The sequence below is a fragment of the Topomyia yanbarensis genome, chromosome 1 (assembly GCF_030247195.1).
Source record: "Topomyia yanbarensis strain Yona2022 chromosome 1, ASM3024719v1, whole genome shotgun sequence".
Lineage (NCBI taxonomy): Eukaryota > Metazoa > Arthropoda > Insecta > Diptera > Culicidae > Topomyia > Topomyia yanbarensis.
In genome coordinates this window covers 153,733,037-153,759,096 of record NC_080670.1, presented here as the reverse complement: position 1 = coordinate 153,759,096, position 26,060 = coordinate 153,733,037, and the positions used below count along the sequence as shown (strand labels likewise).

General features: G+C 39.5%; 1 protein-coding gene across 1 annotated transcript; it reads left to right on the top strand.

The window, feature by feature from the left end:
- Positions 1-2,159: 2,159 nt before the first annotated feature.
- LOC131677935 (uncharacterized) lies at positions 2,160-21,632 on the top strand. The gene is made up of 5 exons (XM_058958032.1): positions 2,160-2,231; positions 20,341-20,506; positions 20,725-20,874; positions 20,935-21,081; positions 21,147-21,632. The coding sequence occupies exons 2-5, from the start codon at positions 20,369-20,371 to the stop codon at positions 21,285-21,287; spliced, it is 576 nt and encodes a 191-aa protein (XP_058814015.1). The 5' UTR covers positions 2,160-2,231; positions 20,341-20,368; the 3' UTR covers positions 21,288-21,632.
- The last annotated feature ends 4,428 nt before the right edge of the window (positions 21,633-26,060 follow it).

The window sequence follows — 26,060 nt, the reverse complement described above, 5'->3', positions numbered from 1 at the left end:
ACGTAGGGGTTAGGTATTTTTTATGTATAATGTACATGCAAAATATTAAATAAATTAGTTAAGTAGTTTTTGAATGGCAGTTAACACCGAAAATCGTGTTTTTTTAGAATGTTCTACAAAATGCTTCGTCACCGAATCGCTTGTCGATATTTTTGCATAAAAAATTACAGAATGTTATTGAAATGATACACTATAAGGCGCAAAAGTTTTGATCAATGCGCTTCACCCAAAATTGTAAAAAAAGTTATGTTTTTTTCACTTTGAAACCCTTATACACCCCCCTCCCTTAATGAGAAACGGAAAAAAACTACTTAACCGATTTATTTCGTACTTTGTATACAACGGCAACAATTTTGACTTTTTTTTCGGAACACCGCTAATTCAAATGGTAATTGGATGCACTAATCATATGCAAAATATGAACTGTTTCCGATTACTTCAGTTCACCCACAAGAGGTTTCAAGTACCTATAGTAATGCATATGGAAACTCGGAAATAAAAACTAAAAATCAAATAAAAATTGCATAGTATCTCTGCATACCTCAAAACTTATGGACACATAGCTTCTTTTAAAACGAACAGCTTTGTTGAAGGTTGTATACTGATTGGACGTTCCCTAACTTGAAAACAAACCGATTTTTTTTTTTAAAATTTCATTTTGCAAGCATGTGCACATAACTTTACATGAGAATATAATTTTACTTAAAATCGGATAAATTTGCAGTCTTCAGAAATGTTGATCCTTACTCCGCAATATATCTGCGGATGACAGGATTTTTTACTGGATTTATTGATTCTTTTGCCTATTTTTCATATATTTTCATATACAAACTTGAAAAATCGTTTGAGTGAACTAGGTTTTCGGAAAAAGCTTATATGGTATGTAAAGCTAATTACCGTTTGATTTAATAAAAGTTAAAATTGTTTCCGGTCTAATACACATTCTATGAATAAAAAATCTAACCCATACGTCGAGTCTTCGAGATAATTTCGCATTTGGCCAATGTCAATGGCCATTTTCATCAAGACAGTAAAGTTTTTACAGTGTTGTGCACTAAAATAAACGCATGAACATTGAGCAGTAGATATTATTTATTTTTCATGTAGAAAGTTTTCAAAATATTCAACAATAATTACAGTAAATCACATTAACCAATGGACGCTATCACTAAAATACACCAAAAAACCTATATGGGACACAAACACATCTAACAGAAAAACGAATCGTTTTTGTACGTACAAAAATATCACAAATAGACAACAATGACGGAAATTCACTAAACTGTTTGATACCTTGATATAGATGAAATAATGTTATCGAAATTGTCGAATAAATAGACAACATCATAAACTGATAGTCCAAATCACAAATTCATCATAGTAGTCCCTGTGATTCGGGCGCAAATAAATCCGCTTCTGTCAGTTCTTTGAAAGTTTAGTGCCTTTTATTAAAGTCCGGATTATATGTCCTATCATGTGGTTCGCAATCAGGAAGACGTCATTAGTTCCGCAGCTCCATGTGTGCAGCTTAGGGCGAATGATAATCGACTTACATATATTTATTTATTTACCACCTTCGAGCAATCTCATGCAGACAAATACTTAAATACAAATTATTCATTCGTAAAATGTATATATCGAATTAATAATTACTATTTTCAATCATTTATATTGGATCGGAAAAAATAGTCCCATGCCATTAATGAAAACAGAACGCGCCACCGCCACAGCTTATCTTAACCGGAAAAGATGTGTATCGGATTATTCTTAACTTAATTGAGTGAGCGCAAAATACGATGCCATCTTCTGTTGCACATAAATATACATTGAAAAATATATGTGTATGGTAATACAGCGAATCAAATCCACAAGCCCCCTGGTCGATGCCCGGTGCCACCTATTTTCGCGCATACAATATGCGCTCTAAGCGTCGTCAATTGTTGTATATTGATCACTATTGAGTGGCTTCCACTACCAGCACAAGCACCCGCTGCAGCAACCGCAACACACCGAGGGCATTGTTGTAGTGGAATAAGGAACGAAAAACCGTTCAAGCTTCTAAACTCACGCAGCACGTGCTAGCTTTGAACGCGCGCACCGCCGCGGTTAGCTTGAAGCAAGATTCATCCCGCGCGGTGAGTTCAGTTACGATCCGGACCGTTGACCGATCTGCAACGCGCGCAGCGTCCGCCCGAAACAATCAACAAGCAGTGTGGTGTGGCCATTGACAGGTAGAATGGAAAGGGTTTTCTCGATCGGAATAAATTTGCATTCCGAGGATTTCGGTGTTCGGTTTTCAGCCCACTGAGGCAAGCCTGTGTCGGTTGCGGTAGTTGGTGACCCAAAAGAAGTTCACGGGTACGTCACGCTTGCCGTCGTCGCAGGGTCGCGACGTTGAGTGAACTATAAAGCGAGGAATTTCGAGGTTACCGGTGATACGATCGTATTTTAGCTGGTGGAGTTGGGCGCTAAAGGCAGTGTTTTAATTTTGCTTTAATGCTCTGCGAATAGTACGACGATGAAAACGAGCAAGAAAAAAAGGAACTCATTCCGGAAATTGCCACCGGCACTGATCAGCGACAAAAATCGTAAACCAAGGATAACCAGCTGTAAACATTGGACTTTTAGTTTTGTTGTGAACTGTACGGTGATTGGTTCATATTTACCGGCTAGAAACAAATGGAAAAGAACTTAGAAGTTCAACAAAAAGTGTTTAGCAGTTGGTGAAAATATCCTATCTCAATCAGTGAACACAGTGAATCTTTGTACCGATTTAGTGGGAACGAAAAAAACTGAAGCATATGTCCGTGAAGTTTTTCAAAATATTGGGCATTTTCCGTATCAAGTCTTTATGTACTCAAATGTATTATGTCTTAAAAGCCGAGGTATTACTGGATGACAATTAATTAATCTGACATAATAATGTCCTAAATAGAGCAGTATCAATGGTTGCCCGGGCCAGCAACCATTGGATTCCAGCATAAATATTTTAGAGTAACACAAAGTCACCTTTCTGATCTTCAATCAACTAGAAGACTTCTTGGTCTTCTAAAAAATACGCATCAAAAACTTTATTATCTAATTTCAGGATTTGAGTGTAAATTTAGGGTTTGTAAATTTAAGTATATCTTCCCAATTATTTATTTTTAAAATTACTCTTCTCTACGACCTGAATGCTGCTTTCGAGAATCATAACCCCACGACTTAACAAATTTATACCCAACTGTTTTAGAGGGAAAATAGGCTTTTAAAATTGTTTCTTGAAATTGTTGGGGTTGACAAACACAATGGTCATGTTTTGATCAAAATAAGAGTTTTCAATTCAGTGTTTGGTGCTGCTAACTGTTTAGCTTATGATGCTCATTGTAATTCTTCCAGGAGCTCATTCATAAATTATGTCACGTTTTTTGGGAACAGAGTTTGACAAATTATATTATTTGGTGACTTTTGGAGGAAGTTTCAGCTAGAGCGTGACGTTAGATGTTTTACATTGCTTATATTTAACGAGCAAAAAAAGATTTAATAAGATTTGTGACGTACTAAGTAAGGAAAGGCATCTGGTGCATTGGGCAAAAAATCTACATTTTTATTCGCTTAATCTTCCGGCACTCGCGCCGTTGTATTTTGTACAACACTCTCCCAAATTCTAGCGAAATCATCTTCCAGCACCAGCGGCTGCTCATTAGGGGAGCGAGTGCCGGAGGGTTAATTGTTGAACCTCTAGAATAGTCGCTATCTTGGTGGCCACGCCTAACTTCTTTTGTTTTAAACAACCATACATTCCTTGCGCGTATTTGCTGTAACACACGCAGCAGGCCCGTGCGCAGAAAATGCTCATGGGGAGGGTTTTGAGTTTTCTACGTTTCTTATAAAAGAAATGTTCAACTTTGAAGATTTTTTATGAGACCTGGAAGGCCGAGTATTGTATACCAATCGGCTCAGATCAACAAATTGGGTAAAAGTCTATTATCAAGAAGGAATGGAATTGGCTAGTGGTAGTGTCTGATTGGTTTGAAGTAGTTAATCCTACCGACTAAACTTAAACCTCTTGTATCTTGCCATCCTCATCCATCCGGGGCCACCAGTACACCGTGAAAACATTGTTCTTAAAATCATGCATAAAGTACCATGAATTCTGGAGCTTTCACGTTTTTACGTTACGAAAACAGGGCTATGAACAAAAATCATGTGTTTTATGATTATTTTCAATTTCGCTTCAGTAACGCCCTCATAACGCTTTTATTAGTGAAAATATTTGTTTTTGTTTTGTGATCTTCCATGTCATTACCAAATCGATTTTCTATACGTGAACAAGTTAATCTCAGTTGACTATTTTTTCTCGTGATCTATTTCGCGAAACTCGGCATTTTATTTATGAATCCACTCAATCCTTGTGAACTAATTCATGATGCTTAATTAGGCACGATTTACTATTCGTGCTCCTGATATAATTTACAAAATCAAGGAATATTATTCATGTATTCGTGAACTCGTTCCTAGTATAATAGTTACGACTGTCCATGCGTACCCGTGAAATAAATCACAAAATTACAAAATGTTATTCTTGTCGTGAGCTGGTTCATTTAATCTAGTATATTAGTCACAAGTTAACATTTGTGCTTGTGAAATAGTTCACAAATCTTTCAAATATTATTGAAGTAATCTGAATTCTGAAATCATGAACATAAATAAACATGAATCCCTACTCGTAACTAAAATATCACGACAACATGAACAGAAATTATGAAAACCATGACAAAATTCCTACAATCATGGACATAAATCACATTACGCGTGATTAAAATAATCAAATTATGAACATGAATCTCTTTACTTATGACTGAAACATCACGATAACGAGAATATAAATTACGAAAATCGCGACTAAGATCCTGAAATCATGAACATAAATACCGCTACTCTGACATAAAAATCGGATAGTAAACTAATGAACAAAATAGCACGGTAGCGTGATAAGAAATCACAAAAAATGGAGATTAACTCCCGAAACCATCAAAATCGCTTAACTGTCAGCTATGTATTCCCAAATTACGAACAAACAAAACTAAATATGTCTAGCGAACAACAGTCATTCAACCAAACATTCGAAGATAACGTCATGTACATAGTCGGGGCAAACAAGTTTTGTGGGAACATAAATAGTTTCATGGATACGAGGTTTCATATTCACAATTTCAGGAACTTGGTCACGGTTTTCGTTAAACGTTCAGTTCTCGACAAACATATGATTATCCACTTCGAATGAAAATTCCAGACAAACCATTACTAGTCGAACACAGTTCACAACAATTTATGAAAGAGAAAACTTTTCTCTTTCATTTACTACCAACATCTGTGATTGGCGTGTAACGGTTTGTCCGGAATTTCCATTCAAAGTGGATTTTGACAGTTGGCTTTTAGGACGTAATCATATGTTTGTCGAGAGTTCACGAAATAGCGATCATTTTTTCATGAATTTATGAACGAATCTTTTCCGTGTATTCATTCTCTTTTTATTTTATGTCAATCGTTCATGTTTTTTTTCCATTGCTGCTTTATCTTGCTTGCTGTCCAACCTTCTCGGTATATCTGTCCTGCTCAGGTCTGCTGCAAATTTCGTCACCTGTTGAGACACAAACAGATCAGGAGGTGTGGACCATAATGATTTACATCACATTCGCATGGTTTCTTATCCTTCTTGGCGCTACTCGCTCCTATTTATTTGCTAGCTGCTGCTCAGAATTTTTCAGTGACAGTATTTCTCTGACATCATGCTATTCCCTTTGATCCGGTTGACCGACCTTTGCTGTGTAGCTGATCTACTCACAACTAGCGCTAATATCGAAACATGTCGAAACGTGAACCGGCCGAAAGATGCCGTTCAATATAACTTACATCTCTTTCTTGCCATCTTCGCGAGGTTTCTTCCTTGGTTTTTTCAACGACTTGTTCCTAGAGTGACCGAACTCGAATGACATGGTTCGCTGTTAATTTTATCCCTGAACAGGAAGTTAATAAATTTTTAAAAGTAATTCAAAACCCTCATGGGAGGGGTTTGAACCCTTAAAACCCTCCCCTTGCGCACGGGCCTGACACGCAGATTCGGACACTTTAATAGCGTTTTTTTCGAAAGCGCGTTTTTCAAATTGACGAACACGATAACTCAAAAACTAATCGACGAATTGACTGGATTTTTTTATGAGAATGCAGAATATGCGTAGCCTGTCGATGAACCACAGAAAATGAAAAAAATAAATAAATAAAATGAATAAAAAAATTCTCCATATTACTTTGTAGAAACGCGAGCGAATTTAACATTAAAATATGAGATTTTTCGGTTTTCATGAAGCCATTTTCCGAAACTCGAACTTTTTTCTATTTTTTTGGTCCATTGAGTAAGTACAAGTATAAGCTTTACAAATCTTATTGAATTTCTAGTGTCGGACATCTACTCTTGGAACACTCGTATGTGTGGCTCTACGTGACGAAAAATATTTTTTTTCGTGCTCAAATAAATAAATCTTAACATTACACTAAAGATCCACTGTTGCATTACCTTCAAAATCGTAAAACAAAATAACTTTCGGTTTGAGCATTTTACACCATACGCCCCCATGAATTCAATCTGCGGCATGAGTTCAGGGGATGGGGAGGTCATTTCCCAGTATTTTTGCATGAAAAAGGTAGCAATTTATTTGCTTTATCCGTTTTCATTAATACTTCAAGGTAACGAAATTAATAAGTTATTAACTGTGGTCACCAGGTGGTTGATATCGGTCTATTATCTTTCTCTGATCAAATTCAGTCTAGACACCGTGTGGCATACGATAACTAGGTACATATCAAGAAGACTGGCAACTCTGTTCAAAATCTTGAGATTGTATCAGCAATACCTCTTCCGGAAAAATGTGATACTATCCATAGTGATATACAAACACATAACCACTATTACATTAAACTTTCTATCTTCCCTACCCAAGTAACAATTTTAGTTTTTTTTAAATCTATAAGCGGTTTTTGAGATTTTTTTTGTAAAACCAGCATTAAAACTTACAAATTCTATGAAAACCTCGCAATCACCGCAATAAGATAACATTCCAACTAGTTGGCCCAATCTATGTTAAGTTTTAAAGCATGTTTAAGAATGCACATAAAACTGTTATAAAAGTCTTCTGAAGCAGCACACATAATCTCGGAAAGATTTCTAAAACCACTTTAAGAACAATATTGTATTTGTTTAGAATCATTGATCACGTTTTAAATAAGCTATAAATCTTTCCTTATTTATCGTTGCTTTTGAAGGCAGCAATGTAAACAAATAATCGTCTTTGTTTCTTGAAAGAAAGAAAAAAGTGTGTGTGTGTGTGTGTGTGTAATTTTAATGATTAGGTTAGTGAAATCTAGCATTGAATTTGCGAATGTTAAATCTTTCCCAGTCATGAAGTGAATGTAGCAATAAAATTTAGAATCGCATCGTTTTTACAAATGGCGACTATGTGGAAATCATAATAATGGCACCTACCGAATTACTTTTCACCAGTATAGCCAAAAATCAAATTGTTCACAACAAATGCGTTATAGAACTGCCAGTATTGATAACTGTAACGGCGGAAGCTTTATTTTCTTATAAGAGTTTCGAAGACGCTGTTCGCCGACTATCTCATTTTATAGAGAATTTTTATAAAACAACATTAAGCCTGGTTACAGGATTTTATAGTAGCGTTAGCTATATAATTTATTGTGCATTTTAAAGCTGCCAAAAAGCAATTGATAAGGCAAAAAGAAATTTTTATTATACTAAATTACACAGTTTATTGGGGGTTTGAAGATAGCTTTGAGATTTTAATAAAACCTGAATTTTCTGGAAATGTTTAATACTTTTATAAAACCTATTGAAATGGCGACTGCAATAAAACCTTTATAAATTTAGTTAAAACCGAAAAGCATTAGATTTGCTCGACATCGCTGCAATTAGATTGCATATGGAAGGTAATTCCTGATCCCGACGACAGGGACAATCTGCCAATCGTTATTACTATTGCCAACGGGTCAGAACCACCGAAAAAATCAATTGCGATATACGGCAAAATTTGGTTCACACATAGGAACTTTCAAAACTCAAAACTCAGTGGTTAACGAAACACTATTTGCTTCCTGCCGACACTATATTAGCACCTGTCAGTATGGTTTCTATCCTGGTCGTTCGGTGGAAACCAATCTAGTGAGCTTTACGTCTTATTGTATGGATTATATGTGCAAAAAAAACTTCAAGTGGATGCGATATATACAGATTTGAAATCCTCCTTTGACAAAGTGAATCGCGATATCCTGATTGCCAAACTGAAAAAAAAACTTGGCTGCACGACTAGGTTTTGTGAGTAGCTTTGATCGTATCGCGTTCATCGTCAAGTTGTTGTTTGCATTGGCACTGCTCAGTTTGATTACTTTTTGAACAGCTCTGGAGTTCCTCAAGGTAGTACACTCGGACCGCTACTATTTTCGCTGTTTATTAACGACGTTGCTGGTATTTTAAATCCTGGTGGCAAACTATTTTTCGCTGAAGACGTTAAACTATATTACGTAATTCGTGATCAGTCCGACTGCCTGGTATTGCAAGCCGTTCTAGATACTCTTAATGACTGGTGTGTGCGGAATATGATGGTTTTGTGCATTCCAAAATGCAGTGTCATCAGCTTTCATCGTACTAGGAACACCATCCCTTTTGATTATAATATTTCTGGAAATCAGCTACAACGTGTTGACTACATCAAAGACCTTGGAGTAATACTGGATTATAAGCTAATTTACCATCGTCACTTCTCTGCTACAACCGACAAGGCCAATCGACAACTGGGATTCATGTTTAAAATATCCAACGAATTTCGTGATCCTTTTTGTTTTAAAGCTCTTTACTGTTCATTAGTGCGTTTGATGCTAGAATTTGGAAATGTCGTTTGGAATCCTTACCATGCTGTTTGGATCAATAGGATCGAAGGCGTTCATAGACGGTTTGTCAGGTACGCTCTGCGTTTCTTGCCATGGAGTGGTCCGCAAAACCTGCTGCCGTATAAAGACCGCTGTCGTTTGTTAGGCTTGCACACCCTTGCTGATAGGAGAATGACATCGCATGCAGTCTTTGTGGCTAAAATACTGCTGGGTGAATAAGATGTCCCTGACCTACTAGCATAAATGCACTTCTATGCGCCATCTCGTACTCTTCGCCAAAGAGTTATGCTTGCTCCTGAAATGAAACCAACTGACTACGCTGCCAATAGTCCTGGCATCGCAATGCTTCAGAAGTTCAATGATTTCTCCGAACTATTTGATTTTAACCTCACTGCATCTGGATTTAGAAGACGAATTGAATCACGCTAGCGTAAGGAAATTTCATTAAGATTTAATGTCTAATGTAAGATGAATAAAAATTTTACAAATGCAAATACAAATACAAATACAAATACAAGTAAGAGTACGTGTACCAGACGCGAACTTTCGTGGACCGCCTCCCAACCCTCAGTGGGACAAAGAGTGCTCAGACGTGTACGCGGAGAAGGTCGCCGCGTACAAGACCTTCCGGGACGACGGGTTACCCGCTAGTTATCGACAGTACGCGTTGAGTACAGTTTTGATATAATCCAAGAAACGTAGTTACTGGCGTCAAATCGTTGACGGGTTAACACGAGAAACGTTGATGAGCACTTTTTGGGGCACAGCCCGGCGCTTACGCAACGGAAAGTGTGAAATATTCCAACCGTTGAATATTCGATTTCGCCAAGAAGATTTGCCCGGCTTCCGCCCGACACAGAAGATCTACCGCGCCGCGTAAGAAATACTCAACTGTACTACTACACACAAAAGTAGCCCCAATTGACCCCCCTGATCCTAATAAAATTCCATCACTCCCTCTAGTTATTTCTGGTTTTAAGATGGTTGTAAAATTGCTCCCCTTAGTTTGCAATTCATTGGTCAAATAATCTTCCTGCTAAAAATCCTAAACTGTATTACTATGAAAAACAACACTAAATGACCCCCTCCCCTTATTTTACGAATATTATATTATTCGCTGTTGTATATGTATAAGACAGCTGCAAGTCTAGTTTTAAGAAATTAAAATGAAATTAAAATATACATACAAGAAATTGGCGCTTCTAAGCTAAAGCAAACGTGCCACATTTTCTTGTGATACTATTTGATTCCGTACACTCTTTATTATTTAGTTTCGAACCTTCTAAGGAATCAATATCGGAACTGTAGGGTAATTTGGGGAGAGATGCCACATATTTCTTAAAATCGATCCAATTGCGACAAGTTTTGAAAATACTGTGAAATGGTTTTTGTTATGAAAAAAAAATCATCAAATTTCCATGAGAGGCTGCACCATGGTCACAAAATGAAAAATGGTGAACAAAAGTATTTTTAGCTATAGTTAATGTTTTTGTGATTGGGGGTCTTCAGCTGAGTTTCATGAAGTTTGATTATACCTATAAATCGGCCAGCACCTTCATTTTACTTAAGGGGGTAATACTGAAGGGCCGAGTGTCATATACCATTCGATTCAGTTCGTCGAGATCGACAAACGTCTGTGTGTGTATGTATGTGTGTATATGTGTGTGTCATTTAAACTCACACAATTTTCTCAGAGATGGCCGAACCGATTTTCACAAACTTAATTTCAAATGAAAGGTATAACGCTCCGATAAGCTGCTATTGAATTTTTAGTTGATCCGACTTCCGATTCCGGAGTTACGGATTGAAGAGTGCGGTCACACAGCAAATTCCTATATAAACTTGTATCACTTAGATGTACAAATGGTGTAATACGTATTAAAATGGGTCCAACATTACTTGAATTTGCTGGTCTAGATCACTAATGATCATTCAAAGCAGCTTCGACCACATTAACCACCTATGACGGATCTTGAGGCCCCGGGGAACTCGCCAAGATCCCAGCGAATTCTTGATCGATTTTTACAAACTTGATTTCAAATTTAAAATACAGTAATCCCATTAACTGCTATTAAATTTCATTTGGCTCTGACTTTTGGTTCGGAAGTTTCAGGTTGGTTGGTAAGGTTTTCCTATATAAACCGTTCCAATCGTAATACCTCAGAGGCCAAAAACTATTGAAATCGTCACCAAATTACATCCATTCGCAGGTCTAGATCACTGAATGGAAATCAAACATTCTTTGACTATATTGTCCACTATCGACAATTCCGGAAATCCCGGTATCCGGGCGTATTCCACAATTTAAGTCACATCTATTCTTAGGTGATGACTGAACTGATTTTCTCAAACTATGTCTCAAATGGATGGTATAATATGCAGCTGGGTGTTGCATCGTTCGCCCCTCTCCTCCTTACAATTGCACCTCACCCCTTCATTACCCCCTTCGGACCACCTTCACACTCGCATTCTCGTCATTGACCCCGCATACCGGAAGTGTATGTGTGTCATTTAAACTTACACATTTTTTTCAGAAATGGCTGAACCAATTTACACAAACTTAGTTTGAAATGAAAGGTATAGCGCTCCCATAAGCTGCTATTGAATTCTTAGTTTATCCGACTTTCAGTTCCAGAATTACGGATTGGAGAGTGCGGTTACACAGCAAGTTCTCATATAAACTGGTAACACCATGATGTCTAAATTATTAAAATGGGTTCAACATTGTTTGGATGTGCAGGTCTAGATCACTTATGACCAATCAAAGTTGATTTGACCACATTGGCCACCTATGACGGTTCTTAATGCCTCCGGGGAACTCGCCTAGTCTCTAAATTATTAGCACACCTAGATCCCTGGTGGCTAATCAAGAATTTTTTAAATAGGGTAGACGAGCCCTTATTCATCTCATTAGTCAGTATGTCACACTATTTCGTTGATAACTCGACTTAGAGTGACTGGATTGCGGTTAAATAGGTGTCATCATCTTTGCTACGTTCCTAAGAAGCAGAACAGTTAAAATTTTTGCCTGGAAAATGTGAAATGCTCGTGTTTGAGCGAAGTGAAAAGTCGAGTACAACGTACCCTTATCCATTTGAGCTAATGCGTTGAATAGAGATAGCAGATACTGTTCTAACTAATGTGTTCAAATGGGTGAGATGAATAGAGGAGCTAAGATGAATTAGGGAGCAGTTACCCTATATTGTCCACTATCGACGTTTCCGGGTATGTACCAGAATCAGTTCTTCGGTGATGACTGAACCAATTTTCACTACCTTAGTCACAAATGCAAGATATAATATGGGGTTGGATGTTTCTCCTACCCTTGATCCTCTTCCCCATACCCTTCCACTCCCCCGGCCCTCTCGACAAAAAGATTCGAGCCATTATATTCCGATTCCCATGGGATTTATTTTTTTTAGGAATGTAAATACTGTTTATCCAATAATGTAATAAAGCATATAAACATTTATCGTCGGTGTGGTTTCAAAAAATGCAACAACGTCATGCGTGGTATTGATGCGATGAAATAACTTCGTGCAAGGTGTTCATTAATAATGCTGCATGTTCAATGTGACTGCGGTCGCGTCTTGTACACTACCCTTTAATTTTTCACTTTTTATTTTGTTCAAACCAATTTATGTATCATTGATTCAATAAATTCCTTACTTACACTTACACAGCTTTTTTCGAAATTTAAAAACGAAGAAAATTTTACATTTACATTTCTTTTGTTTGCATTTTTACCGAAATGCGATCAAACGCGTGGGGTACATTTATACCCCAGTGCAACATTCTAGGGTGGAAAACGCAAATGCAACGTTCTAGGGTCAGAATATAATAGACATTTCCACAATTATATTGAACTTAATCGGTCATGGTCATAGTTTGAAGAAATGGTAATGGTAATGGTCATAGTTTGAAGAAATGAGAAAGGCACAACTGCACCGTTAGGTGGATTAATACAGGTTTTTTATTCGGCATTTTAAAAATATTTTTTTTGCAACATTGTGTAAGGGTTAACTTGGAATAACTTAATTAAGGGTTCTATTTATTTATATCTATATACAAGCGATATATTGGTAGGGGTTCATTAAAAGCAGTTTTTGGTTGTTTCTTCCAACAATGTATTTATATAACTTTGGTTTGTTCTTGAAAGATTCATTTTAAAAAGCATCAATTCGTCAATTTTCATTTTTATCCCAAGATTGACATCACTACAAATCAATGCGTTTACTAAAATTAGTGCCTGAAAATTTAAAGAATTAACCGAAATAACTAAAACTTAGATACATATCACCCGTTTAAATAAATAAATAATATTAAATAGACTCATATTCCTATATCTCAGTGTGTCAGGTCCGGTAGTTTGTGGATATACCTTATTAATAATCTATAGCTCACGCAAATGATCATATAATGATATTCCGAGGTGAAAAAATACATTTTAGCTACGTATCCTGCGCCATCGAGTGCGACATTTCACCCGCAATTTTGATGCGGCATCTTTCCCAATTGTATGGGAGAGATGCCGCACGACGGCATTTTCCTCAGAAATTATGGATGACCGTGCTCATGATCAGAATGCCTTCTTAAAGGTCCCAGCTATTCAACCTATACATGATTCACCAAAAAAAATCGAACGATTTTAAAAAAACGAAATTTTAATGTGGTAGGCTGAAAAACTTTCGGCACTCCGTGATGTAACTGGATGCACATAATAATTAATATAATTTTTGTGAGTTAATAATAAGGATTATTTTACATCTCCAGTGTTGTAATTCTTCGAAAGCCTAACACAACAACATATTACCGTATAAAAGTAACCTTATATACGAGATATAGAAAGTGCGGCATCTGACCCGATGCGGCATCTCTCCCGAAATTACCCTAAATAAAATGAAGCGGAGATCTAAGCATTGCTTCTGAAACTTCAATTTGAAAACAGTTCTGATTATTTTTGTGAAATATTAGAATAACAACCTGATCAAAATCAAATAACCAGATTACAGCAGAATGTAATTTTCGTAACAAATTGTGTTGTAAATCCGATTACGTTAATGATTAATAACAGGGGCGGATCCAAAAAAAAATTCGGGAGGGTGTCTGAAATTTCGATTTTGAAATAAGCATTGTACAATACTTAATACGTAATAACCACATTTAATTGAAATCATAACTCTCCGAGCTCTCGATCGAAGCAGTTCGTTTTCTGGTGCTGTGCATAAAGTGAACAAGAATAAATTGTCAGTGAAGGTCAACCATTGTTCGAGGCAGTCTTTGTTCGCCGGTGCCCAGGCTGGTGAAGTGAATACCAGAATAGCCGGAATCGCCGCTATATAAGCTAAGTATTTTTTTTTCTTTCATTTCCCTTTCCCCGATCGGTCTCTACTTCTGCCCTTTCCCCTGAATATAAGTTTCATCTCTCGTTTACACCACGTGTTATCCTCGTGCCTAAATGGCCGAGGGCGAAGTAACATTGGATGGGAATGATATTCCCATGGATATACCGGATAAACCCGAAATTACTCCCTCCCCTGATTCCCCCAGTCCTCCCCGTATTAAAACATACCCAGCCAGTTCGACTGGACCCTGGGTGGTGTATTTCCGGCCCAACACGAAATCGCCCAATATTCTAGAAATCTCACGGGAGCTGACTGCCAACTACCCGTCCGTGGCTCAGATAACACGTGTTCGAGCTAATAAGATACGCGTTATAGTAAATGACCTCGACCAGGCAAACCAGATTGCTCGCAGCGAGCGTTTTACGAAGCAATTCAAGGTGTATGTGCCTTGTAGAGTTGTGGAGATCGATGGGGTCGTCGCCGAACCGGGTCTAAAGTGCGAAGACCTGTTGAAGTACGGGGTTGGCTGCTTTAAGGACCCTTCACTTCAAAAGGTGAAAATTCTGGAATGCAAGCAATTGTATTCCGCAAAAACTGAAGATGATAAGACAACTTATTCTCCGTCAGACTCGATTCGGGTGACTTTCTCCGGATCTGCTCTTCCCAACTATGTCCTCCTGGATAAGGTTCGCCTACCTGTTCGCCTATTTGTACCGCGGGTAATGAACTGCAGCAATTGCAAGCAACTGGGCCACACAGCCACTTATTGTGGCAATAAAAAACGGTGCGGCAAATGCGAGGGAGAGCATGAGGATGACGCTTGCGGTGGAGAAACTGAGAAGTGTATTTACTGCGGGGGCCCTCCGCATGCTCTTAAGTCATGCCCGGCGTACAAGCAGCGCGGGGATAAAATTAAGCGCTCCCTTAAGGATCGCTCGAGGCACTCTTATGCAGAAATGCTAAAGAATGCTTCGCCATCTGTCCCTTCCGAAAATTCCTTTGCTCTTTTGGCTGGCGTTGAGCAAGAATCTGACGACCCACAAGAGGGAACATCATTGGTTAACCCAGGGGAATCTAGGAAGAGGAGAAATCTAGCCTCCCCTACATTGCCTCGTAAGGGTGCCAAGGTGTCGTCCACTCAGAGTGCGCCAACCGCAATCAATAAATCCAACGGAAGTGATGCACAAAAGCCGAAGCAATTTGCTCCAGGACTCGGAAATATTAATTCTAACAAGGAGTACCCACCACTTCCAGGGACACCAAAAACCCCAAGTGTCCCCTTTTTTCAAACAGATACTCAGTCCAGTAGCGGACTAATGAAATTTTCTGACATAGTGGACTTAATTTTCACAGCTTTCAATGTTACTGATCCTCTTAAAAGCCTTCTGATACGTTTTCTCCCTATAGTGCAAACATTTTTGAAGCAGTTGACTACTAAATGGCCCCTCCTTGCAGCGATCGTATCCTTCGATGGCTAAGTCATCGAACGAGGTCACCGATTCGATCACTGTTCTACAGTGGAACAGCAGAAGTATCCTCCCGAAAATCGATTCCTTTAAATTTTTACTAAATAGTTTAAAATGTGATGCTTTCGCATTATGTGAAACTTGGTTAACTTCCGATATAAATCTCAACTTCCACGACTTTAATATAATTCGTCTGGATCGAGAAAACCCCTATGGAGGAGTACTTTTGGGGATCAAAAAGTGCTATTCTTTCAACCGAATTAACCTCCCTTCGACACCAGGCATTGAAATTGTCGCTTGTCAAGTTTTAATCAAAGGTAAAGACCTTTGCATTGCTTCCATCTACATTCCTCCTAGAGCCTCGGTAGGGCACCGAACGCTTTGTAATATCACGGAATCCTTACCGGCACCGCGGCTAGTTCTGGGAGACTTTAACTCGCACGGTACGGTATGGGGCTGTCTTCATGATGATAATAGATCAACATTAATCCAAGATCTTTGCGATAATTTCAACATGACCATCTTAAACACGGGAGAAATGACGCGGATTCCTACACCACCAGCACGCGCAAGCGCGTTGGATTTATCTCTATGCTCGACTTCGCTACAGTTAGATTGCATGTGGAAGGTGATCCCTGATCCCCACGGTAGCGACCATTTGCCTATCGTGATTTCAATTGCTAACGGTTCAAGACCATCGGAAACAATCAATGTATCGTATGACCTCACACGGAACATTGATTGGAAGAGTTACGCGACCGCGATATCCGTTAAAATCGAATCCACTCAAGAACTTCCTCCGGAGGAAGAGTACAGGTTTCTGGCTGGCTTGATTCTCGACAGTGCGAATCAAGCTCAGACTAAACCAGTACCCAGCGCGAATACCCATGGACGGTCTCCCACCCTGTGGTGGGATAAAGAGTGCTCAGAGCTGTACGCGGAAAAGTCCACTGCATATAAGGCCTTCCGGGAAGACGGGTTACCCGCTAGCTATCTACAGTACGCGTCGTTAGAAAGGCGAATGAAGAGTCTAATGAAAGCCAAAAAACGTAGTTATTGGCGCCGGTTCGTCGACGGGTTAACGAGAGAAACAGCGATGAGCACTCTTTGGGGTACGGCTCGACGTATGCGTAACCGTAATAGTACCAACGAGAACGTGGAATATTCAAACCGTTGGATATTTGCTTTCGCCAAGAAGATCTGTCCGGACTCTGTCCCGGTACAGAAAACGTACCGCGCCGCGTCTCCTCACGATACCGCGAACGAAACACCGTTTTCGATGGTGGAGTTCTCACTTGCTCTCTTATCATGCAACAATAACGCCCCAGGGTTAGACAGAATCAAATTCAACTTGCTGAAGAATCTACCTGACACTGCAAAAAGGCGCTTGTTGAATTTATTTAACAAGTTTCTTGAGGGTAACATTGTCCCTCATGACTGGAGGCAAGTGAAGGTCATCGCCATCCAAAAACCAGGAAAACCAGCCTCCGACCACAACTCATATCGGCCGATTGCAATGCTGTCCTGTATTCGGAAGTTGTTCGAGAAAATGATCTTGTTTCGCCTCGACAATTGGGTTGAAGCAAATGGCTTACTGTCAGATACACAATTTGGCTTCCGCAAAGGCAAAGGGACGAACGATTGCCTTGCGTTGCTTTCTACAGAAATCCAAATGGCCTATGCTAACAAAGAGCAGATGGCATCAGTCTTCTTGGATATTAAGGGGGCTTTTGACTCAGTTTCTATCAACATTCTGTCAGAGAAGCTGCACCAGCATGGTCTTTCGCCAATTTTAAATAACTTTTTGCTAAACCTGTTGTCTGAAAAGCACATGCACTTTTCGCATGGCGATTTAACAACATCGCGATTTAGCTACATGGGTCTTCCCCAGGGCTCATGTCTAAGTCCCCTGCTCTACAATTTCTACGTGAATGACATTGACGATTGTCTTGCCAATTCATGCACGCTAAGGCAACTTGCAGACGACGGGGTGGTCTCTGTTACAGGGCCCAAAGCTGCCGACTTGCAAGGACCATTACAAAATACCTTGGACAATTTGTCTGCTTGGGCTCTTCAGCTGGGTATTGAGTTCTCCACGGAGAAAACTGAGTTGGTTGTTTTTTCTAGGAAGCGTGAGCCGGCGCAACTCCAGCTTCTATTAATGGGTGCAACGATCAACCAGGTTTTCACATTTAAATATCTCGGGGTCTGGTTCGACTCTAAAGGTACCTGGGGATGTCACATTAGGTATCTGAAACAGAAATGCCAACAAAGGATCAATTTTCTCCGAACAATAACTGGAACATGGTGGGGTGCTCACCCAGGAGACCTGATCAGGTTATACCAAACAACGATATTGTCGGTGATGGAGTACGGGTGTTTCTGTTTCCGCTCCGCTGCGAACATACACTTCATCAAACTGGAGAGAATCCAGTATCGTTGCTTGCGCATTGCCTTGGGTTGCATGCACTCGACCCATACGATGAGTCTCGAAGTGCTGGCGGGCGTTCTTCCGCTAAAAAATCGATTTTGGGAACTCTCATATCGATTGCTCATCCGATGCGACATTCTGAACCCGTTGGTGATTGAAAACTTCGAGAGGCTCGTCGAGCTTAATTCTCAAACCCGATTTATGGCCTTGTACTTCGACTACATGGCACAGAGCATTAATCCTTCTTCATATACTCCCAGCCGTGTTCGTTTCCTAGATACTTCTGATTCTACTGTATTCTTCGACACATCCATGAAGGAAGAGATTCGTGGAATCCCGGACCATATACGCCCGCAGGTGATCCCCAATATATTTTATAATAAATTCCGAGAAGTCGACTGCGACAAAATGTTTTACACTGACGGATCAAATCTCGATGGGTCCACTGGCTTCGGTATCTTCAACAATACTATCACCGCTTCATTCAAGCTCAATGATCCCGCTTCAGTTTACGTCGCAGAGTTAGCTGCAATTCAGTACACCCTTGGGATCATCGACACTCTGCCCACAGATCACTACTTCATCATTTCGGACAGCCTCAGCTCCATCGAGGCTCTTCGTGCGATGAAGCCCAAAAAGCAATTCCCATATTTCCTGGGGAAGATACGGGAGTCCTTGTGTACGTTATCTGAAAAATCTTATCAAATTACCTTTGTTTGGGTCCCCTCTCATTGCTCTATCCCGGGCAATGAAAAGGCCGACTCATTAGCAAAGGTGGGCGCATTAAATGGTGACATATACGAAAGACCAATCTGCTTCAACGAATTTTTTAGTATTTGTCGTCAGAGGACACTCAACAGTTGGCAAACCTCGTGGAGCAATGGTGAACTTGGACGATGGCTACATTCCATTATCCCAAAGGTATCAACGAAGCCTTGGTTCAGGGGGATGGATGTGGGTCGGGATTTTATTCGTGTAATGTCCCGACTTATGTCCAACCACTACACCTTGGATGCGCATCTGCGGCGTATTGGGCTTGCGGACAGTAGTCTGTGCGCTTGTGACGAGGGCTATCACGACATCGAGCACGTTGTCTGGGTATGCGCCGGGTACTTGGACGCCAGGTCTCAGTTAAAGGATTCCCTTCGGGCCCGAGGTAGACCACCCAATGTCCCAGTCCGAGATATACTGGCAAATCGTGATTTCCCCTATATGTCCCTTATTTATACTTTCATAAAAACGACAAATATCCCAATTTAGCCCCTCTCTTTTTATTTCTCGTTTTAGAAGCTTTCTCTTGCCTTGTGGGACCGATCAGCTCCAGACTGCAACTATGTAACCGCCGTCGCACTTACCACTACGGAAACTGAAGCGAGAGCGACTCAAGGTCCGATGACTTTTGAAGGATTCCCCGCGGGTCCGAAGAATACCATCCGCCAATCCGACCTACTAGACTGAGGCGGTAATCTTTCGCTGATCTCCCGTTTGAGCGAAAGTTGCAAGTTTTGCTCTTCTCTCCCGGTCACCATCTACGCTTTCTCTCCCCTGTCCTTGATACAACTGCTTCTACAGCCCCCCTCTGAATATCTTGACCAACCATAAGTCTCCGCTAAAAAAGTTCAAATTTGTATTCTGTATTCCTAGTTTTAAGATAGTTGTAATTTTACCTCTTTGTTAAAACTATTGTCCCCCATCTTGTAAATAGAATTGTATCCCTAGTCTTAAAACACCTGCGAATTTTCTCATAAATATTTGTTCCCCCTTTTGTGTACCAAACTATATTGTTAGTTTTAAGATAACTGTAAATATTTCCTAAAAATTATTACTATTGAATTCCTTGTTTTAAAATTTTTTCATAAAAAAAATCTTTCGCCCCCTCTCTTGTATATAGAATCTTATTTCTAGTCTTAAGATAGCTGTAAAATTTTTCTTTTTTAAAAAAATATTTCAACATTGTAACCTCCTAGTTTTAAAATATACAAAATGTAAAAACAAAAGAATTTGGCACCGCCAAGCTAACGCATTTGTGCCTATCAATTAAACGAAATGAATAAAAAAAAAAAAATTTAATTGAAATCAGTTTTGTTGGTTAAATTTGGTTTGAAATGATTTTGAGTTTGAAAATGATTTAAAATTGAAACTGTCTTTTCAGCAATAAAAGTAACCCCCCATTCACCAACATGTCCGTCCTCACACCCTGTCTGTGGAAATTCGCCCTGATGGTGTTCCTGTTGGCTGCCAGTTGCACCCAAGCCAACGATCAGGACCAAGATCTAGTGGCATCAGCCTCAGCACATAAAGATTCTTATTACAAAAAGGTAAGCAGAATGATTTTTTTTTTTCTGATTTCCAATGATTTGGTTTGCTGTGTGATCGATTTGCCATACTCATCTTGTTTGATTAGAATTTAGACCAAATCCGAGCAGGGCCAAAACAAAAACAATGCGCCAATCCTGGTTTGTAATGTGTTCATACTAACATGCGTGTGATGTGTTGTGTTTTTTTGGTTTTTCTTTTGTACGATAACTCTGAATAGCTCACCCGACACACACGTGCGCTTGGCTTTTTCCAGAAGGTTGGCAAAATAGCCTATCAGCAGTACAACGATACCGCCTGGACGTTCAAGAACATCTATGATATTTTAACTAACGAGTTCACCGATACCTTCACGACAACGACACCAAATGTAAGTGTTTGAATACTGGGATTGCCTTAAAAATGTAGACTTTTACCAATCATGTTGTAGCCCAAACTATCCACCACGACTCCGGATCCATCTACGAGTACAACCGCCAAGTATCGAATATCCCGTGCCGAGCTGGGTCGTATCCTGAACCGGAACTACCGGGGTCTACAAAAGCTTTTCCGAATAGAATGGAACGATGCCTGGAATGTGAGATACTCTTACTCACCATGCTGCTGTAAAATAGTACAATATTTGTTTTTGTATATTTTTAGCAAACCTATTACAATGTTGAAATCTATAAAAATGAACTGAAAAACTCGGTATATGGACCAGGCAACTTTACCAAGGAGGGTAGCACAACCACTACAACAAGGAGACCTACTACTACTAGCAGCACCCGTAATCGACTATGATGGGGCTTTGAGCAATAATCACGTTCAACTTTTGGAAGAAGACTATTAGAACTGATAAGGGGATTTTTCTGTGATAGCAACGTAAAAACAAATATTTGTTAGTGTTTTGTAATTTTTCAGCGGGGAATATTTATCCTAATAGGCTAAAGCTGTCTAGACATTTGCTTACAGATGTTAAGGTGGAATACAGGTGAGCTTTCTGCAAAATCGACAGAACTAACGGGTGTATGAGCTGTTAGTTCTCTCGATAGGTTCATCGTTTTGAGTAATTGATAAGGATTTTATTTTAAGTACAAGCGTGAAAAGTGTGTTTGTAGTGCCAATAAAATCAATTGATTCGTAAAACATGTAATTTAATCGAATAATGCTGGTAGTATCGATCAATCGCCAGCATTTCCGCGCTCCATGTTTTTATGTTTTATAATTTAAATCGACGCAGCGTTCACTCATTTGGGCTAATAAATCGTCTAATATTTATTGCTCTCCAATGAACCAACAACCGTTATCCTAAACTTGCCCTATCCGTACAGAAAACAAAAACTTTTGTTTTGGGTGCATTACACGTTTCAACCGAGAGAATCACTTGGTGAGTTTCAATGTCACTGCGGCTATCCACCTGTAGCACGACCGCAACGGTATTTCAACACACATCAAACAACAAACAGTGAGATGATGGAAATTATCACACACCTCTTCATTGTATGTATATCTTTTCTTCTTCACCGATCCATCGACGCGGTACGGCAAGCAGTTGATGATTAACGGTGCATGTGTATCCGCGAACGATGAGACTTGTTAGTTTGATGCTGCGTGGGGTTCGTTTGTGACGTCGTGATCGTGACATTGAATCTATTGGTTTGCTGGGAAAACGATGTGATCAACTAGTTGTGAATTTTCTTTTTGTGATGGTTAGATACAGTTATAATACAATTGCAATTATAATTTATTTATCTTGGTTTAGAAATAAATTGACAAATAATCTATTTGTCATATGAACCAATGATCCAGTGACATAATTGAATTATCCCGAAAACAATATATACAGAAGGCTGAACTCTGTCAAAATTCTGTACATAACAACAGCACAACCTTTTCTGAGAAAACGAAGTACTAGCTCGATACTTGACTACGAGACTACTCGAAGGTAAACGCCGTGATATATGCAGACATGAACCTTAACGTTGAGCTTTCTACCTCCATCAAATTGAGGTGCCGTAATCTATGATGCTTCATAGCTATACGGAGAATGGAACCAGTGGGCAGTCTTCTAGTAAGCTCCACGGAGCTGTTCGTACAAAATCTATTCTAATTAGATTTGACCGCGTAAAATGGGTCATTTCTTACAGAGGAATCGTAGAAAATGCTAAAGGCTTTAATTAAACTGCAAGGGCAAAATACAAACTGCTCAGTTCCTCAATCCTTCATTAAATACTTTCAAACATTCCATGCACAGCATTGCTGTCAACCTTATGGAGAAACTTTATTCAAAGCTATTCCAAATCAGTTGTTGTATTGAGTTTTGCCCCATTTACTCAATAGACGGTTGCTAATTAAATTAGTTATGGAATTTGCGTTACGACGTCTCATCAGAACCCGACACTAACTTAGTGAAGGGCTAAGCTAGCACCGGATTGACACTAGCTCCAAAAACGAAAACACTATTTGTATTTCTGAGCAAACGCACTATAACTGCGTAATGCACCGCTAAAAAATGAGTTCTGATTAAACTGATGAGAATTAATGAAGTCGGAGCTTTGTTTGGCATAGTAATCCAATGCAATATGTACTCTGCTATATTTCTTCTTAGTGGAGAAAAAAATAGGAAAACACTATTTTTTTCTCCACTAAGGTGAAAATTGCTTTAAACCACATTAGCGCGACAAAAGCAAATTCGGCGCTTGCTTAGTTCTGCCATTAAGTGAGTGTCAGATACTGATGAGACGAACTCGAAACGCAAATTCCATTACTAATTTGATTGTTGGTTTTCTACCAATATTCCGACTTTGTCTTACTTGTTCAGTTATTTTTCTCCCGATATCTTTTCTCAGGCACCCTGATATGGGTTTTTATTTTAAATTTTTTATTTCTAATCTAATCTAATCAGACACCTTTTAATACTATATATTTTCTATTGATAACTTATATCTATCCTTGGAAATATTAAAATCGCACAAAGAAGCTTCGTTGAATCTGTGGTAATATCTTTCTAGTTGATTCTCAAATAACAATTCTGGTTTTATAGCACACTACAAGTTCATTTCAAATTTTAAGGAGGACTTCAAAAGTGCCATAAAACCTCAATTGTTGCTAGGGTTGTTTTGTTCATATGCAGAACGGTGTCTAGGAATCCACAACAGAGTGTAGTTACGAAGAACACTAGGAGGCACATGCAAATAAACGCCCTAGAGAAAATCTGGACTGTTGATATTACCTGAGAGCAAGTAGAAAACAAATATTGTTAGCAGAAAGCTACCGCGACTCGCCAAAATCTGCAAACCGAGCAGCACACACCTATTTGCGTAAGGTGGCAATATCACTGGATTGTTCCGTGAAAGTTCCCTTACCGCAAATCGCACGAATCATTTTTGTATACGTTCAAGTCGTTCACTTTGAACGACATGGTATGGTGCCCACTTTTGCATAGCGTACTCCAAAACACTTCTGATCAGGGTAGAGTAAGGTGATTTTAGTACGTAGAAAGTTATAGGTTTTACACTTTAAGAAGACCAACATTCCGAAAACTTTAGCAGTTGTCGCGGTGATATGGTCGGAACAACTCAACTTCCTATCGAAGAGCAATTCCAAGTCACAGATCGAGTCGATACTTTCAGTTTCAATTTCCTGGACTTGATATGACCACAGATATCGTTAATAAATAAAATAAAAATGATGCTGCCCAATTGACTACGGGACGCCTTTGGCCGTTCTGAATGCTCTGTACCTTACCGACTTTGAACTATTGATCCATCCCCTATGGCAGTCGAGCAATTGCAGCTATCGATCATCAGTCGTCCCGGTCCTGTGTGTGGGATGAGTCTCCCAACCCGCTACAAATGGCAAGTATACATCTGACCGAACACTTCAAGCGCTGATGTATTCTTCGCTTCCAATAATTTGCCTTTTGCTCCGACATTTTGCGACCAGATATTAACCATTTCTCTCGCCGACAACGATCGTCGTGTTCTGGGGCGCGACGTAGTTGATTTGGGATGCCTCGAATCCCTCACCACAGCCGACCGAGTGACCGTGAGCCGTTTCGATACTGTTCGTGGGATTGACGAAACGATCTTCCAACACGCTCAAAATGGCAACATGGCTTCGCTCACTGCTGAACCTGATCCGTCCTCCAAGAACATCGAAGTTTACTACCAGAATGTCGGCGACTTAAGTTCATCAACGAACAGCTATTTGCTCGCAACCACGGGGTCTGTCTCACCAGGTATTTCAACATTTGATGTCTACTGCTGTGGCCGCAACACACTCAACTGTCATAAGACATCAGGTGGTGGTGTGCTTATCACCGTTCGCCATGATATAAAAGCCCGAGTGATCGACGATGACCGGTGGGCTAGCTCCGAGCAAGTGTGAATATCAGTGAAACTTGCCAATTGCAATCTGTTTCTGTGTGTCGTGTATTTTCCACCTGACGGAATTCGTGATTTTAGCCTGATCGATGTACATCTTTCGTCTGTTTCTTTCATCACCTCGATAGCCGCCACGTCTGACGAAATTGTTATACTGGATGACTTCAACTTACCTGGCCTGACGTGGTGCCGGGGAATCTCGTGTATAAGTGCCTATCAAAACCATTCGAGCTGATTGTTTTTGACCCTATTTTCTTTCACTGCAAACACTACATTGAGGATGACCAACACTGCACACCAAAAAAATCTGAATTTTATCGTTGACGTAATTGTAAACATGACACAATTCAACAAACCGTAATTTACGAAATGACGGAACAATACCGCGTTCCGTTTAATTTTACATGAAACATACTTTACATGCGCAATGACATAAAATTACACTTCCTACCATTCAGAACAAACGCTGTATGAGAAGTAAAATTACACGATTTACGAAATTAAACGTCATGTAAAATTAAAATCAAACGTAAAACTAAGTCATTTTTGATGCTCGTATATGTCATGGTCCGGAGACGTAAATTTACACTATTTTTCTAGGTGTGCGCGCTCCGTTTAATTTTACATGAAACATATACTTTACATGCGCAATGACATAAAATTACGCGTACTGCCATTCAGACCAATCGCCATATGTGGCGTAAAATGACATGATTATCAAAATCCAACGACAAGTAAAATTAAAATGAAACGTAAAAGTAAGTCATTTTTGATGCTCGTATATGTCAGGGTCAGGAGACGTAAATTTACACGATTTTTTCTAGGTGTGTGTTTTAAGCCTAAACGATCGACAACGACCAACCTGCTCTCGTTCACAACATATGTACTCGATGTATTCGCTGACAGATTGCAAACCGATGCTATTTACATGGATCTTTCTGCAGCCTTGGACAAAATCAACCCTGATAACGTAACAGCGAATCTGGACAACCTCGGTATTCATGGTCAACTTCTGCGCTGGTTTCGTTCCTACCTCGATGGAAGGCAACACCAAATCAGAATTAAGGACTGTCTATCTGCACCATACATCCGGCACCCCACAAGGAAGCCATTTAGGTCCAGTAATATTTCCCTTCTATTTTAATGACGTCAATATTGCATTACAAGGACCCCACCTTTCTTTCGCTGA